At 43.7% G+C, this 18,375-nt stretch overlaps 1 protein-coding gene across 2 annotated transcripts in view; it reads left to right on the forward strand.

Annotated features, from left to right (window-relative positions):
- DIAPH3 (diaphanous related formin 3) overlaps positions 1 to 18,375 on the forward strand; it is a 979,498-nt gene that overhangs the window by 183,027 nt on the left and 778,096 nt on the right. For both annotated transcript variants that reach the window (XM_075336836.1, XM_075336837.1), the window contains exon 4: positions 970 to 1,074. In XM_075336836.1, the coding sequence (XP_075192951.1) occupies positions 970 to 1,074 (105 nt within the window). The remainder of the gene's footprint in view (positions 1 to 969; positions 1,075 to 18,375) is intronic.

Below are 18,375 nucleotides of genomic sequence, written 5' to 3' on the forward strand. Positions count from 1 at the left end.
AATTATGCGTGTTTCTGGAATTTAATAAACTTTGATTTACTTACTTATTTTTTTTCCTTTCACTGTGCATAGCAGTGTACATCATACAAAATAAGTGGCATTAGTGGGGTGGCCCATTGGCAGACACAGACAGAAAAGGGCCCCTGTAGAGGTATAGTACATAGGCTCTTTTCAGTCCGATAACTCATCAAAATGCACAATTTTACCTGCTGTTTAGGTGGTATTGGGACACATTACCTCTTAAGCCCTTGTGCAGCTCCACTAATGATATGTCCGCCCCTGGGGTGGACTAGAGGTAGTTTGCCTATTAGCAGAAATGTATATATTCGTAAAGGTTCATTGCCATGTGCCATCTACTGGGGTCTATAAAAAAAAAAAACAAAACACTATAAAGAAGGTGATTGTCAAACTACTGCTGCTACATAGAGCAGCATGGAGTGTGAATGCTGCAAGCCCTCTTGGTCTCATTGATAACCATGATCTAAAGCCCAGGTATTGATTCATCTCCATTTTTGCTGGAATTCTGACATAAATGTTAGAATGGTCTCAAATGTCAAAACTGGAGTACATTTTTTAATTTTTTTTGGGGGAGGGTTGCGAAATAGCAGCCAAAAAGTGAACCAAATCTAGAAAGTGACAGATGCTTTTCAATGAATTTGGCGCTTCTTGCTTTTAGTGCACTGCGTATCAGTAATGGCGTGCAAAACCCTTCTCTTGATAGATTGGGGTCTCTGTAATTTATGTAATTTGGTGTTAAAGTTTTGTATTTAATTATTCAGTAACAATGACTTATTTACAAGAGCATTGGTTTCCCATCAGTTCCTGGGATAGCCATGGGCTGATCCGGGATCAGCGCCCTCCGTCTCTATGGAGCCTGTGAAAGTTATTCTCACAATAAGATACAGTTAGATATAATATTCTGTATCTATTATCCCATTTTTACCTTTTTTTTTTTATTTTATGCTTCAGGAAGATATGAATTTGAATGAAGACCGAAAAGCACCACTGCGCGAGAAAGACTTTGCAACCAAGAAAGAGATGGTCATGCAGTATATTAGCACCGCTTCAAATGTTGTAAGTACACTCTGAAAGCTTAATAGGAAACGCTGGCAAATATAAAAGAATAACGTAGCTTGCTTTAAAGATTTGCAGCTGTAATGAGAGGAAGCGATGAAGTGTGGTTTTCTAGAGGTTCATGTGGGACACGTTACAGAAATGTAACATCAATTAGATCATCAGAAAAATGGAAAATGCGGAACAGGAATTGCATCGGTTACTTCTGAATTCATTGCTTCAAATCTTGTCATGTAATGTACGAGCTGAAGAACTATTCCAGGATAGCCGCCTCCAACAGGATTAATTACAGATGATCACTGCTTGTTATATTTGTAATATTTTTTTCCATTTCATTTTTTTTTTATTTTTTTTTTTAGTATGCCATGTGCAGCTGTGCCACCCCCATGGAAGCAGTCGAGCTGCTCGGATCCGGGTTCACTGTGGCTCGAGGGTCTCCGGACCCGGGGTCGTGCAGCCGCTCAAATGAAAGGGGGGTATTTACAGTGGAGTAGATGTATAGTTCGTGATGCCACCCATGGTGTACGGTAATTTGGGAGTACTGCCACTGCCGTTGGGAGTACCCGTGGTGATTAAGTGGGGCAGCAAGGTGTCGTAGCCCTCCACGGGTAGGGGGGATGCCCAGGACTCGGTGTGGGTTGCAGTGGTCACTCTCGTACTCAGTTCATAAGCAGACGTTGACAACCGGGTAAACCAATTCTCTGAGTGCCGCTGGAGGGAGCTCGTCCGGGTCCCATCCTGGCACTAAGTTTAACTTCAACATGGTGGCCCAGTAGTATGGAACTTGCCGGGCCCAGCTTACCACTGTGGTTAAGTGTGGAAGCTTGCTCTCAGGGCTCACGCTTGGTATTTTCTGGACCGTCTTGGATTGGAAAGTCCTATCCCCCTCGTTGCGCTAATGCCCCGATTCTGGAGCGGGTGGGAACAGATCACAAAGGCTCCGTTCTCCTCAGGTGAATTGTTGGGTTGCCTGAAGCTACTCTCTGACCTAGGATCCGTGTACCCCGTCGTGCCTTCGGTCCCGGACTGGTGACAGTGCTAGGCTCTCGGCTGTCCTCCTCAACAGGTCCAGGCACCTTGCCACAATCCCCTGCGACTGGGGATCTGACTCCTCTAAGCCCACACCACTGTCTGCAACCTAGATAGCTTCCCCAGGAACCACCGCTCCCGAATTCTTCTCTCAGTCTCCTCTCTACTACTGCTGACTACACTCCTCACCTCCCCTCCCTGATCCCCCAGGTGGGTGACTCTATTCCACTCAAGCCGTCCACTGTTGTGCGTGGTGGGTGTGGTGCAGGGTGTATCTAGGATTTGATTTGCTGTTGGAGGCAACACCACTAACATAGGGACCCAGAACCAAGAGGGAGGTGGAATTCCACACGGAAGGGCAGCTTGTGCAGTACCCTGTGACGACCTGATAGTCCAGGGGCATCACACAGCATCATCTTTATCTGTCAGATATTATACATACAAGTCTTCAAATGTGGCAAAACGAAGGCATAACTCAGAGCTTCACTTACATTTTGTGCATCATGAATCAAGTATCGGGTTCCCTTATAAAGAGAACCTGTCAGGTCAAAATAGCGTTCTGTCCTACAAGCAGCAGCCTGTGGGCGTGATACCATGGATTTACATCAGCGACGTGACCGTCGCTACTTTAGAATCTCGCGTGTGCACGCTTACCATTCTCGCCGCCTCATCCAAGCGCTTGCTTCTTGGCTTCTGAAGCGCACTGCATATGACCGGAACCGCAAGCGTTTTCTGAGCATGCGCAGTGCACGTCAGAAGCTGACCAGCAAACACCAGGATGAGGCGGCAAGAATGGTAAGCACGCTGTTTGATGTAAATCCATGGTATCACGCCCACAGGGGCATGATACCATGGAAAGCATGTAGATGCCCACAGGGCAATGAGACTCACATGGGGCTAGAGACCCTGTCATTTACATAGGGAATATGAAAGTAATAAAACGTTATTGCATTACTTTCATATTATACAATATAACAAAACAGGGATGGGGAGGAAGGGGTTAATAGCACACACAGACTGCTACTTGTAGGTCAGCGCTATTTTGACCTGACAGGTTCCCTTTAATCCCGGCCTGTTTTAACCTCCTTTAATGAATATGGATTGTATGAAGCAACCTGTGAACATCCATGCTATTCTTATAAGGAAAGGTTTCACCTGAATAAAACTTTCATTTTTTATTTTAGATCACTCAAAACAGAATGTTAGATTTCGCCCATTTTTACAAGATAATCCTGTATTTAATTACTTTATAACTTTTTACAGACCCTATATTGTTATGGTGCCCCCTAGTGGTCTTCTCTTCTTCCCTTTTACCGTTCATTTATTGTAACCAGTGCTAGAGAGAAAAACCTGCTTGTTATTTTGATGGGTTTTTTTTTCCACCGATCTGTAATAACAGGAATCGCTCCATTGAATGTCTTCCAGGTTATCAGTATGGTGGAACTGAGCTACTTTTCAGATCAGGTCAGGGTGTGAAATGTCCACCTCTTCCACAAAAACCTGCTTACTTTTTTGGAAAAAGTGTAGCGGGTGCCCAAATATTGTGAAAAATTGCAAATTTTACACAATTTGCGACTTTTTTTTTTTTATTTTTTTTTATTTTAAGCCAGTGCAGTATTACCTTTTTGGATTATTTTTTTTATCTTTTTGGTTAGTAAGTACATTTTGATTTTTGTCTATAGGAAAGCGAAGTTTCAGCATTTTTTTTTTCTGCGTGAATATGAATCACAATCACGGCAAAGTCCCAGAAGCTTGCGTCAATCCAGTAGAGGACACTTGTATTGTTGTCCTGTCTGAAAGATGTAATCAGTACCTTGACTACATTCTGAGTCCGGAGCAGACATTACAGAGGACTGTCACTAGATATAAAGACCGTACAATAGCTGCAATGCTGGATGCTCTAGATTTTGCTCAGTATCATTATTCTGTATTCCTTCTTGTATCCCAGTAGTGTGAATTAATGCATAATGTGTGTGGCTGGAGATTATTAAATGTTTTTCTAATGTGCTGGTCCTATTCTTCCTTCGGATCCCATTTATGCTCACATACATCTTGTTCAGCATCTCTATTGATATAGCTGGCAGCACAATGGCTTCCTCGCAGTGTCATTGCACATGGTGCAGCTGGTATTCCTATCCAACTTGTATCTTCCTCGGGGAAAAGAGCTCAGCAGTTTGTTCTCCAAATAAATTACTTTCTTTTTTATGTAAGTTGCAGCATGAAACCACTTGAGGGATTTTAAACCAATTGTCGCGTTTCTAAATATACTGCAGATGTTGCTTCAATTAAGAAAGTCTGATAAGCATAAAGTCTTCAATACATTAGAATGTGAAATTGTCTATTATCATCGCCCCAACACAAAGCGCACCCCTAATGCATAGGCGTAAGTCATTAGAAATATTGATGGATCTTTGTTACGTTTACTAACTGGTTGTAACAGATGGAACTAGTTAATTGCATGAATTAATGTTAAATATTGAATATGAATGCAAAAATAAAGAAATATCAAATGTTTAAGGCTGCTTTCACACTACGTTTTTTTAGCATGTGTCATGAACGTTTTTTTGCTGCAGAAGCGGATCCTGTTTTTGCAAAGAAAAACGCATGCAAACGCATGTGTTATTTTGCAGGATCCTGTCACTTTAAGTTTATGGGCGGGCATTGGAGTCATGTGATCGGGAGTGAGGGGAACTGAACGTGAAAGACTGGGAGCTGACATCTGACAGCTGCGGAGGCTCGTAACCAAGGTAAACATTGGGTAACTTGCTTGGATACCCGATATTTACCTTGGTTACGAGCGTCTGCAGCTGCTAGGAGCAGGGCTGCCTGCTCCCTTCACACGTAACCAAGGTAAACATCAGGTAACGAAGCCCGCGGTTACCCAATATTTACCTTAGTTACGAGCGTCCTCCGCTCTCAGGCGGGAGAGAGAGGGAGGGGGAGAGAGAGACTGATCACGCAAGGCTGGTTTCTGGGCATGCTCAATAGAGCAAGCAGGATCCTGTCTATCAGCATGCCAGCGTTCACATACGTTTGCGCGCAGTATAGTCTGGATCCAGCAATTTGCAGTATTTGGACGCAGCTCAAAAACGCTACAAGTAGCGTTTTTGAAAAAAGTTAAACTGCAAGTCGCTAGATCCTCACTATAATGCAGGTGAACGCAGGTGAACGCATGTTGACGTGAGTCCATTGCAAATGCATTGAAATAAACCCGCATTTGCACTGGATCCGTTTTTGCATTAAAAAAAACGTTCATGACGCATGTTAAAAAAAGTAGTGTGAAAGCAGCCTAACTGATAAAATTGGAACAATATTTAGCAGCACAATTATCTTTTTTCTTCTTGCTACACATTTAAAGAGTTATCCAGCCAGAGAAAATTATATTTAAGTAAGGCCTAGAAGGTGAAAATAAGGACTCAAAAGCCGTAGCCTACTTTTTCATGTGATTTGTCGTAGCGGGCCACCACTACAGCCGGCAGTTGGCTGTAGATAGTGTGCCGCCCCCCCGTGCCAGCAGCCGCCGCTGCTCGGATCTGAACCTCCTAAGGGGGGTGGCTCGAGGGTCTCAGGACCCGGGGGTCCCGCGGACACGCCGAATAAAAAGGGGGACGTAGATGTACGGGCTAAGCCGTATTAAGTTTGTGACGCCACCCACGGTGTTTGGTGAAGTGGGACACCACTGCTGCTGTTATGGGGCGCCTGGGGGAGATGTAGTGGCAGCTGGATGTTAACCCCTCCGTGGGTAGGGATGGTTGCCCCGGGGCCCAATGTCTTTGTTCAGGGTATGGCGATGGCAAGGGCCGGCGCGCCTGATCAAGCAGGGCGATGTTTGGTTACTCAGACTCGTGTGATTCATTTATTCTGAGTCACCAAAGGTACTGGTGGCCGGCCGCCGCGGCCGGTTGTATTCAGGTCCCCCACCCAGGCTGGTGGTCACTGTTCTTTTCCTCTGCACTGACTTTGTGTAAGGTGGACTTCATAGTCTGAAACTCAGGAGTCCGCTCCCAGCTGGATGTGGCCTAAGGAGCCGTGCCCGCAGACGCTGGCCCGTGGGATCTATGGGCCCCGGTGGTGACCTCCTATCTTTATCGGTGGGCTGTTGTCTTTTATGAGGGACTTTAAGTGGGACAGGACCTCTAGTGCTGGCCTCAATCGGTTAATTAACCAGGCCGCTGGTTTCCGGTCCTGGCTTTAGGGCCAGAGTACCCCCCTTTGTGCTCCGGTTTCCGGCTCGGTTCCCCGTGTCGGTACCGGCGGGCTACAACCCTGTCCCGGTCCATCTCTGTTCTGACGATCCGTCTTCCCATCTCCTGCTGACGGAGACAACCGTCTGCCACCTAGCCAAAGGCACCAGGGCTCCTACCCTGGCACCATTCAACTTGAACTTCCTCTGCTAGAGTTACACCTAGCTCCAGCCCACACTCCTCTCAACTTGAACTACTAAGCTTATCTGCCTGTTTTCCCGCCCGGGCTGTCTAGATCCCTGGGTGGGCATGTCCAACCGCCTGGTTCCGCCCACTGGTGTGTCTCTCTTTCCCTAAGGGGGGGGTGACTAGGGTTTCAGGTCGGCTGTGTGTTTCCTAAGTGAGGGAAGGGTGTTAGGCCCCCGCACATCTGTGACTACCTGGTTTTGCCAGGGCGTCACAATAATATACAGGCATTCCCTGAGTTACCAACCAGCAGACGTATGTATGGCCCGAAGTTCTGAACATCGGACGTACAAAAAAAAACAAAATAAAATCCTTCAATACTTAATAGCTGACTTTTCTGGACGCCCTGCTTCTTTCCATACTGTCCATTCCATTCCATACAGTCCTTTCCATACTGTCCATTCCTTTCATGGTCGTGCACTGCAACTCTAGCCGCTTCACTATAGGCCAGGACTTCCATCCATATGCAAGTCAAAATCACGATCTTATGATGTGCAGTAACCTCTGAGTCCTAGACATGGCCAGTAGTCCTGGCCTATAGTGAAGAGGCCGGAGATGCAGCACACAACAGGGTAAAGAGGACAGGGTGCTGACCAGCGGCGTAACTGGAGAGGTGTATGGTTTTTTTTATTTTTTTTTTCCTTGTACTGCTCTAACTCGCATATACAGTGGAGATCAAAATTAGCGAGAAAAACAGTTTCCTAAATGTTAAGGTCACTGTGTAGTAGTGATTATGTATGACAAAATTAGCAGTATTTTAAGTTTTATTTCATAAATTTGTTTTCAAAAGCACATAATAAAAATGTATATGAGATAAATGAAGAACACTGATCAAAATTAGAGAACACTTTCAGATACCTGCAAGTTTTTGGTGTCAATCTGGCACCTGGTGCTAATTTCCTTAATTATCTCACAAACCCTATTTAACTGGCAGCCTAAAGCCCCCCGTCACACAAAGCGATGTCGCTAGCGAGATCGCTGAAACGTCACAAGTTTTGTGACGTATCAGCGACCTCGACCGCGAAGTCGCTGTGTGTGACACGTAGCAGCGAGCGGGCACCTGCTGCGAGGTCGCTGATCTTTACAAAACGATCAGGACCTTTTTTTGCTTGTTGGTCTCCCGCTGTGCTACACACATCAGCGTGTTTGACTGCGGGAGACCAACGAGCACCTACTCTGTGTAAGCAGCGTACGCTGGTAAGCAGGTTAAATATCGGGTAACTTAGCAAAGCGCTTTGCTTAGTAACCCGATGTGTACCCTAGCTACGTATACAGGGAGCCAGTGCTGGCAGCCTGTAAGCGGTATTTGCTGGTAACCAGGTAAATATCGGGTAATCAAGCAAAGTGCTTTGCTTAGTTACCCGATAGTTAACCTGGTTACCAAGTGCAGCATCGTTACATGAGTCACTGGTGGCTGGTCGCTGGTGAGATCTGCCTGATTGACAGCTCACCAGCGACGCACAAACGATCCCTGCCAGGTCAGATCACTGGTGGGATCGTTGGTGCATCATAGTATCATAGTATCATAGTTTTTAAGGTTGAAGGGAGACTCTAAGTCCATCTAGTTCAACCCGTAGCCTAACATGTTGATCCAGAGGAAGGCAAAAAAACCCCAATGTGGCAAACAAGTTCCAATGGGGAAAAAATTTCCTTCCTGACTCCACATCCGGCAATCAGACTAGTTCCCTGGATCAATACCCTGTCATAAAATCTAATATACATAACTGGTAATATTACATTTTTCAAGAAAGGCATCCAGGCTCTGCTTAAATGTTAGTAGTGAATCACTCATTACAACATCATGCGGCAGAGAGTTCCATAGTCTCACTGCTCGTACAGTAAAGAATCCTCGTCTGTGATTATGATTAAACCTTCTTTCCTCAAGACGTAGCGGATGCCCCCGTGTTCCAGTCGCAGGCCTAGGTGTAAAAAGATCTTTGGAAAGGTCTCTGTACTGTCCCCTCATATATTTATACATTGTGATTAGATCCCCCCTAAGCCTTCGTTTTTCCAAACTAAATAACCCCAAGTTTAATAACCTGTCTTGGTATTGCAGCCCACCCATTCCTCTAATAATCTTGGTCGCTCTTCTCTGCACCCTCTCCAGTTCAGCTATGTCCTTCTTATATATCGGTGACCAGAATTGTACACAGTATTCTAAGTGCGGTCGCACTAGGGACTTGTACAGAGGTAGAACTATATTTTTTTCATGAACACTTATACCTCTTTTAATACATCCCATTATTTTATTAGCCCTGGCAGCAGCTGCCTGACACTGTCCACTAAAGTGAAGTTTACCATCCACCCATACACCCAAGTCTTTTTCTGTGCCTGTTTTACCCAGTGTTCTACAATTAAGTACATAATCATAAATGTTATTTCCTCTACCCAAGTGCATGACCTTACATTTATCTACATTAAACTTCAATTGCCATTTCTCAGCCCAATCCTCCAATTTACATAAATCTCCCTGTAATATAAAATTATCCTCCTCTGTATTGATTACCCTGCAGAGTTTAGTATCATCTGCAAATATTGAAATTCTACTCCGCATGCCCCCAACAAGGTCATTTATAAATATGTTGAAAAGAAGCGGGCCCAATACTGACCCCTGTGGTACCCCACTATGAACTGAGACCCAGTCCGAGTTCGTACCATTAATAACCACCCTTTGTTTCCTATCACTGAGCCAGTTTTTAACCCAGTTACACATATTTTCCCCTATCCCCATTATTCTCATTTTATGTACCAACCTTTTGTGTGGCACCGTATCAAAAGCTTTTGAAAAGTCCATATCCACTGCATTTCCCTGGTCCAGGCTTGAACTTACCTCTTCATAGAAGCTGATCAAATTAGTTTGACAGGATCGATCCCTCATAAACCCATGTTGATACTCTGTCATAAGGTTATTTTTCTTGAGATACTCCAGTATAGCATTTCTCAAGAAACCCTCAAGGATTTTACCAACCGTAGAGGTTAAACTTACCGGCCTATAATTTCCCGGCTCAGTTTTTGTCCCCTTTTTGAATATTGGCACCACATTTGCTATGCGCCAGTCCTGCGGTACCGACCCTGTTATTAAGGAATCTGAGAAGATTAAAAATAATGGTCTATCTATCACAGAACTCAATTCCTGTAGTACTCTGGGGTGTATGCCATCCGGGCCCGGAGATTTGTCAACCTTAGTGATTTCGAGGCGGCGGCGTACTTCCTGCTGGGTTAAGCAGGTAATATTCAAGGGTGAATTTATGGTATCACTGGTCATGTCATCTGCCATGGCATTTTCTTGTATAAAAACCGTAGAAAAAAAGTCATTCAGCAGGTTGGCTTTACCCTCATCCCCTTCCACCATTTCACCAAGACTATTTTTAAGGGGGCCAACACTATCGCTTTTCAGTTTTTTACTGTTTATGTAGTTAAAGAATATTTTAGGATTATTTTTACTTTCTCTCGCAATGAGTCTCTCTGTCTCAAACTTAGCTAACTTAATTTGCTCTTTACATATTTTATTTAATTTTCTATAATTATATAATGCCTCATCACTACCTACCCTCTTTAATTCTTTTAAGGCTTTCTGTTTTTCTTTTATTGCTTCCCTTACAGCTCTATTTAGCCATAGGGGTTTCCTCCTATTTCTAGCATGTTTGTTCCCATAGGGTATATTTTCTGCACAAGCCCTATTCAGGATGCTCATAAAAGTCTCCCATTTGCTTTGTGTACTTTTATTACTTAGTACACCATCCCAGTTTATTGCACTAAGATCATCTCTCAACCGTTTAAAATTTGCTTTCCTGAAGTTTAATGTCCTTGTAGCCCCTCTACTATACATCTTACTAAAGAATACATGAAAACTTATTATTTTGTGATCACTATTCCCCAAGTAACCCCCAACTTGTATATTTGATATGCGGTCTGGCCTATTGGTTAGTACAAGGTCTAGTAGTGCTCCCCCTCTTGTGGGGTCCTGTACCATTTGTGAAAGGTAATTATCTTTCATTGTTATCAAAAATCTATTTCCTTTGCTACGTGTGACTGGACCCTTACTTTCCAGTTTGCACAGACTTTACAAAAATGGTGTGCCATTCTAAAGTGACTAAAACCCTCCAGCAGCAGGTTGTCCAAATGAAGACCAAAGGGTGACCATATCAGCCATAGCAAGAGACGTTGGTTGTTCCAAGTCTGTGCTTTTGAGAATATTGCATCTTCACAACATCACAAACTCTTTCAAGTACCCAAGAAGGCTGGTCACCCTCGAAATCCAAATGCAAGAGAGGACAGGATAATGTGGCGAATCTCCATGGGTAATAGTTTCAACACTGCAGCTAGAATTTCTCCCCAGTTCAGCACTGAACATGTTAAGGATCTATCTCGTCATACAGTGTCACTACGTTTAAGAGCATTTGGACTGAAAGCCCACTCCAGTGAGCAAATCTCTCATTAGCAGAAAGAATCAAAAGGCTAGACTTACTTTTGGTGAAGATCATGTTGTGTGGACATAGAAGTGATCCACAGTTCATTTTATTGATGAAAGCAAGTGTAATTTTTTGGGGGTCTGATGGGAAACATTTGTTTGGGGAAAGACTAAACCCAAAGTGTGTTAAGAATTTAGTGAAAGGTGGTGGATGACTTGTCATGGTTTGGGGAATGTTTTCTGCAGCAGGAGTTGGACCTCTTGTACACCTACGCAGAAGAGTGAATGCAAGTGTGTATCAGAACTTTCTTCAACAACATGTGGTTCTTTATTTGTGTTAATCGCTGCCAGAAGTTTTCATGCAGGAAAATGCCCCCCCCCTGTGACACAGTAAAACAGGTTAAACAGTTCCTTGAAACAGAAAACATTGAAACAATGAAATGGCCAGCCCAGAGTTCTGATCTAAACCCAATAGAAAACCTATGTTAAATCCTTGGTGACAAACTTATGGCCAAGAAACCCACAACAGTGAAAAAACTATGGAAGAGACTGGACGAAGAGGGGACCAAAATCACACACTAGTGATGTCCTGTGGCTGCAGATGTACTGGTCATTCAAAGCAAAGGCCTGTACACTTCCTACTGATTAGTGACTGTTATTACCTTCAGAAAATGTACTTATAATCTTTCTCTGTGCTTCAGTCATTGCTGTTCTCTAATTATGATCATCACCTTTTGGGCAAAATAAAGGTTTTATATTGATTAAACTTTGGATCTTTTGTAAACCACTGTTCTAGTGGCATGTTGTACCCCTTACAAAAAAACTTCAAATGGTGATCAATGTAGATTACGTTATTTCTCAAAAAGCAAGTGGTAATAAAATTGTTCTCTAATTTTTATCTCCAGTGTATGTTCATGTTACGAACAAACCTACATTTCAGGGGTTTAGTTATTTAGGCTTTATTTTTTTTCAACAGTTTTGTTTTTTTCTTTTTCTATAGGGCTTTAAAGGGAATCTGTAAAGAGACCTTTGCTTCCTCAACTGAGAGCAGCATAATATGGGGCCAAGACCCTAGGCTTTGTGGTGTTTTGTTTTTTTTTTTTAAAACCCCTGTTTTTTTTCTGCTGCAGATCTACCAGATCTCCAAATTCTGAGCTTTGTAGAGCTCAATCCATAACACTGACCGCTTTCCATGTTCAATGTGCATAGCAGAAAGCCGCTAATCAGCAGTGGGTGTGAGGTTATACAAAGCTGATAAATGCTGTGCTACATGGCAGCAAGTCTAGTAGTCCTCTAATGATAGATTTCAGTATCGTTAGTAGAGTCCCTCATGGGATGGACTCGTTTCTTGCAGGCTTTCAGTTTTTGTGTTTCTATAGTGGAACAGTTAACGCTCTTAGGCCCTGTGCGCGTGCTGTGTTTTTTGCCACGGTTTTGCTGTATGAATTGCTGCAGAAAATGTTCATAACCTTTCTGCAGTCGTTCCCCACCAAAACCTATGGTAAAAAAAAAAATGCTGTGTGCACACTGCATTTTTTTCCCCTACAGGTTTTGCTGCAGAATTTCTGCAGCAAAAAGAAAGAGCATGTCACTTGTTTTCTGCAGGTACCTGCGTTTTTTTCCATAGATAATGTTAAAAAAACGCAGGGACCAACCCGTGGAAAAAACGCGGGTGCGGTATTCTGCCAGAGGGTGTGGATTTTTCTTAACAAAAGTCCATTTTCTAGTGCGCACATAGCCGTATTAATGCATCCTTAGTTGCATATATAGGTTTTTATATACAAAGCTGTGTCATACGGTCTATAGTCGGAGTACAAGTTAAGTGCATGCTCTGTTGTGTAGACAAGTCTGTCTCCTCAATAGGGTCTCCCTTGAATATAAAGCTATACCGTAACTTCTGCTGGGAAACAAAAGAAATAAACGACAGTCCAGTAAATGTATATCTAAAAAATTAGTATTTTATTAAATGACAAAAGAATGGGGCAACAATGTGATTAACGCATGTAGAAATAGTTCACAAATCCAGAACATGAATTCACATGAAACGTTATAAGCTGTACATTTAAACCATATCTTATGTAGCTTGTAGGTGCACGGTATATGTATGTAGTATCTCCTTATGCACAATGGTCACATTATAGGTAATCATACGTATGCACATGCATAATGCAAAGAAAGATAGAAAGAATTTGGATACAGGAACAATGATGCATTTTATAATATATATAATGCAACACACTGCTAGATAATAAAGGGGAACACTTAAATGTCACATTCTAGATTTCAATGAATTAAATATTCCAGTTGCACATGATGATTTATAATCTAGTGGAATGCATTGTGAACCATAAAACATGGAAATGATCAATGTAAATCAAAATTATATCCCATGGAGGTCTAGAATTGGAGTGATACTCAAAATCAAAGTAGAAAATCAAATTGCACGCTGATCCAACTTCAGTGGAAATGACTCAAGACAAGGAAATGAGGATCAGTAGTGTGTGTGTGGCCTCCACATGCCTGTACGACCTCCCTACAATTCCTGGGCATGCTCCTGATGAGGCGGCTGATGTTCTCCTGAGGGATCTCCGTCCAGGCCTGAATTAAAGAATCAGTCAACTCCTGGATGGAGTTGGTGGATGGAACGAGATATGATGTCCCAGATGTGCTCGATATTACTGAGGTCTGGGGAACGGGCAGGCCAGTACATATCATCAATGCCGTTATCATGAAGGAACTGCAGACAGATTTGAGCCACATGAGTCCTAGCATTGTCATGCATCAGATGGAACCCAGGGCCCATTGCACCTGCATAAGGTCTCACAATAGGTTTGAGGATCTAATCCAGGTACCTGATGGCAGTCAGGGTACTTCTGGCTAGCACATGGATGGCTGTGCTGCCCTTTAAAGAAATGCCTTAACACTCCATTACTAACCCACTGCAGGCAGCAGAACGTTCTCCTCAGCATCTCCAGACTTCTGTAACATCTGCTCAATGTGAACCTGCTCTCATCCGTGAAGAGCAGAGCGCCAATATTGAATCTGCCAATCGTGGTGTTCTATGACAAATTCCAATAGCCCTGCATGGTGTTGGGTTGTAAGTACAACACCTACTTGTGGATGTCGGGCCCTCATACTACCTTCATGGAGTCTGCTTCTGACAGTCTGAGCAGACACATGGATATTGGTGGCCTGCTGGAGGTCATTTTGCAGGGCTTTGGCATTGCTCCTCCTGTTCCTCCTTGCACAAAGGAGGAGATGACTGTCCTGCTGCTGGGTTGTTGTCCTGCTATGGCCTCCTCCACGTTTCCTGGTCTACTGGCAAGTCTACTAGTATTTTCTCCATGCTTTGGACACTGTGCTGACACACAGCTAACCTTCTTGCCACAGCTCTCATTGATGTGCCATCGTAGATGAGTGGCTCTACCTGAGCAACTGTTGTGAGTTGTAAACATCACCTTATGCTACCTCCCAGGGGTGAGAGCAATGACAAAATGTAAAATTGACCAAAACAGCAGCCAAAAAGGATGAGAACAGAGAAATGGTCTGTGATCACTACTGGCAGAACCACTAGTTTATCGAGGTAGACTTCCTAATTGCCTGTCATTTCTACCTGTTGTCTGTTCCATTTGGACAATAGCAGTAGAAATTGAATCATAATCAGGGTTGCGCCATAAGTGAACATTTTTATTTCACATTAGTGTGATCGACTTAGTTAGATTGTGCTGTTTAAGGGCATATGCGCACACTGCAGTATTAACTGCACCCAAACTACAACCAAAACTGAACCTTGTCCCAGAGTGCCTGGAAATGTAAAGAAACCCCGCTTGTAATGGTGTGTTTTTTGCGCGCTTGTTAATTCTGAATTTGATGCGTTTTTTTTGTGAAAACATAGTGCTGGGGGACCGGACTGTGAAGTCCAACCTCCGTGTGTTCAAAAGCACCTGTGGGGGTTGGACACCCAGGAAATAAAGTAAAATTGAAAGAAAATAATGATAAAGGTAGCGCGATTTTACTTACTGAGTCACATGAGCGGCTGTGCACTGCTCCTGCAGCTGCTCCTTCTTCCGGGGCCGCTCATTAAGCTTATGCATATTCACTGCTTCCCCCACCCACCAGTGTCACAAATAACCAGGTGGGGTGTCTCACAAGATCCACCCGCTGTTCACTAATTTGTCACAATCAGACTGCTCTCTTGGGCCCCTCTTGTCAACAGTTCACTTTTAGTACTGCTGGACAATTAGTAAGGATGCTGAGCTACTAATGCCAAATATTGAAAGTCCGATTGTGACAAATCTGGTTCTCACCCCATCCCCCTTACAGCTTCATCCTAATTTGATTCCTTCAGGCTTGTATACTGATTGCTGTTGTGTTATATATAACCTCATATTTTTGCAAAGAGCTCTTCCTACTCTACTCAATAGCAGGAATATTTATTGGAGCTACTTCATATGTTTTTTTGCTGGACGGGATTGACTTCTTCAGGCTTGTATACTTATTGCTGCTGCCTTATAGCTAACCTTATATTTTTGCAAAGAGGTCTTTTTAGAGTAAGTTCACACAGTGCGTTTTTCGGGTGCGTTTTTACTCAGAAAACTGCATGACTTTGCTTCCCCAGCAAAGTCTGAGTTTTAATTTTTGCTGTCTGCACACAGCGTTTTTTTTAGCTGCGTTTTTGTGGTGCCCACAAAAACGCAGCATGTCAATTATTTTTGCGTTTTTCTCTGCGTTTTCCACCCATTGAGTTCAATGAGCTGTTCAAAAACGCAATGAAAATCGCAAATTGCAAATATAGCTGCGTTTTAGTGCGTTTTTATGACCAAAAACGCAGCTATAAACGCAAGGGGTGGGTAGTAAAGTGACATGTACAGGAAGAGGATTCCTTCTGTCAGTAAACACAGAAGCGTGAATCCTCCCGGTACCGCCACCGCTGCTTCCATTTCCCACCCGGTGCCATGTCCGTTCCCGTGCGGGAGGTGGAAGCTGCTGCTAAATCAAAAGCGAATAGTAGAAAAATGTCATACTCACCTGTCTGCAGACTCCCGGTGCCATGTCCGCTCCCAGCTCCTCTTCCCGGTACCGCCACCCCCGCTCCGGCTGTGTGCTGGCTCCCAGGCACTTACGATAGCTGCAGGACCTGGCGGTGATCACCTGATGCGGTCACCTGACGCATCAGCTGATCGTAAGTCTCGCGGTGACGCCGGATTTTACCGCCGGGCCGGCTATCAGCTGATGCCGTCAGGAGACTTCATCACTGATTACCGGCAGCACCTGCAGCAGTCGGACGGGAGTCAGCACGGACATGTGTAGTGTTTTTTTTTTTTTTGTTTTTTTTTGCACTGATGCATCAGCCTAGACTGTACAGCGAGCAAGCTATAAAAGCCGTTGATACAATCAGCTACTGTGTCATGTAATTCAGGCCCTTGAACCTGACACATTATCTGATCGCTTTGCCTTCCAGCAAACCGATCAGATGATATTGGATCCGGATTGGACGTCTCGGGACCCTTGACCCAGGATTACTGCGGAGGGGGGTTCTTTATTTCAATAAAGACTGAGTCACTAATTGTGTTGGGTTTTATTTCTAATAAAAATATTTTTCTGTGTTTTTTTTTATTTTTACTAGAAATTCATGGTGGGCATGTCTAATATTGTCGTGACACCATGAATTTCGGGTTTAGGGCCAGCTGATAATACACAGCTAGCCCTAACCCCATTATTACCCAGCGAGCCTCCCGGCATCAGGGCAGCTGGAAGAGTTGGATACAACGTCAGAAGATGGCGCTTCTATGAAAGCGCCATTTTCTGGGGTGGCTGCGGACTGCAATTCGCAGTGGGGGTGCCCAGAAAGCTTGGGTACCCTGCATTGCGTGATTCAATCCCCAGCTGTCTAGTTGTACCTGGCTGGACACAAAAATTGGGCAAAGTCATTTTTTTTTTTTTTTTAATTTCATGAAATTCATAAAATAAAAAAAAATGCTTTCCTATATTTTTGGTTCCCAGCCGGGTACAAATAGGCAGCTGAGGGTTGGGGGCAGCTCATACCTGCCTGCTGTACCCGGCTAGAATACGAAAATATGGCGAAGCCCACGTCATTTTTTTGGGGGGGCAAAGAAATCCTGCATACAGTCCTGGAAGGAGGATGCTGAGCCTTGTAGTTCGGCAGCTGCTGTCTGCTCTCCTGCATACACTATTGGATGGAGGATGCTGAGCCTTGTAGGTCTGCTCCCCCTGACTCTCCCTCCAGCATACAGTCCTGGATGGAGCATGCTGAGCCTTGTAGTTCTGCAGCTGTCTGCTCTCCTGCATACACTAGTGGAGAATGAAGAACATATTGAAGAAGGAAATGACATCAGACCTTTTTTTTTTTTTTTTTCAACAATCTTTAATGGCAATATTAACTGATAAAAAAACGCATTGAGCAAAAACGCAGCAACACGCAGCAAAAAACTCACCAAAACATGGTAAAAACACATGCGTTTTTTGCCGTGGGTGCGTTTTTGTGCGTTTTTTACTGCAAAAATTGCACAAACGCAGCGTCAAAAAAAACGCAGTTTGTGAACTTAGCCTTACCCTACTCAGTAGCAGGAATATCTATTGGAGCTACTTCATATATGCTTGTTTGCTGGATGGGATTGTTATCTAAGATTGTCTATCCGTATATTGTACATCTACATAAACATTTGGAGATCTTTTGTTTTCCTTTGCTTATTTTCAGCTTCAGTATACAACTGTGTACTATTATGTATATTGCTGTTTTTTTTTTTTTTTTTAAACTTTGAATTTTTATTGAGATTTTCAATTTACGTTTTTCATACATAAAATAAAACATAAAATTCACAATTCTTATCGAACCTAGACAAACAATGACAGGACAGGTGAGGAGGGTTAGGAGGGGAGAGGAGAAATAGGAGGGAAGAGGGAAGGGTTTCAAGAGTCCATGCTCCTTCCATAGGACCCATAGGCCTCAGTCTCACAGATCCTCCTGTCCCGCAAAGTAGTCCCATGGTGCCCACACGGCCTGGAAGCGGTCAACTGTGTCATGCAATAGTGCCGTGAGATGTTCCATGCGTCTAACGTCCAGTAATCTATACTTGAGGCTCTGGAGTGAGGGTGTCCCTGGCTGCCTCCAATTCTTTGCAGTTAAGCATCTGGCCGCCGTAAGGATGTGGGACAAAAGCTTAGAGGCCGTTTTTCCCAATCCCCCATTCCCAAGACCCAGAACATAGATCAGGGGATCAAGATCAACCTCTATATATAGTACTTTATGGATCAACCCTCTAACCCGCTCCCAGAAGGGGACTATCCCTGGACAGGACCAGAATATGTGCAGAATGGTGCCCCTGCCTCCCCCGCATCTCCAGCAACAAGCCGGTATGGAGGGGTCTATGCCATGAAGGAAATCTGGAGTGTGGTACCAAAATAGCAAAA

Source organism: Anomaloglossus baeobatrachus, chromosome 2 (genome assembly GCF_048569485.1).
Source record: "Anomaloglossus baeobatrachus isolate aAnoBae1 chromosome 2, aAnoBae1.hap1, whole genome shotgun sequence".
In the NCBI taxonomy this organism is placed as follows: domain Eukaryota; kingdom Metazoa; phylum Chordata; class Amphibia; order Anura; family Aromobatidae; genus Anomaloglossus; species Anomaloglossus baeobatrachus.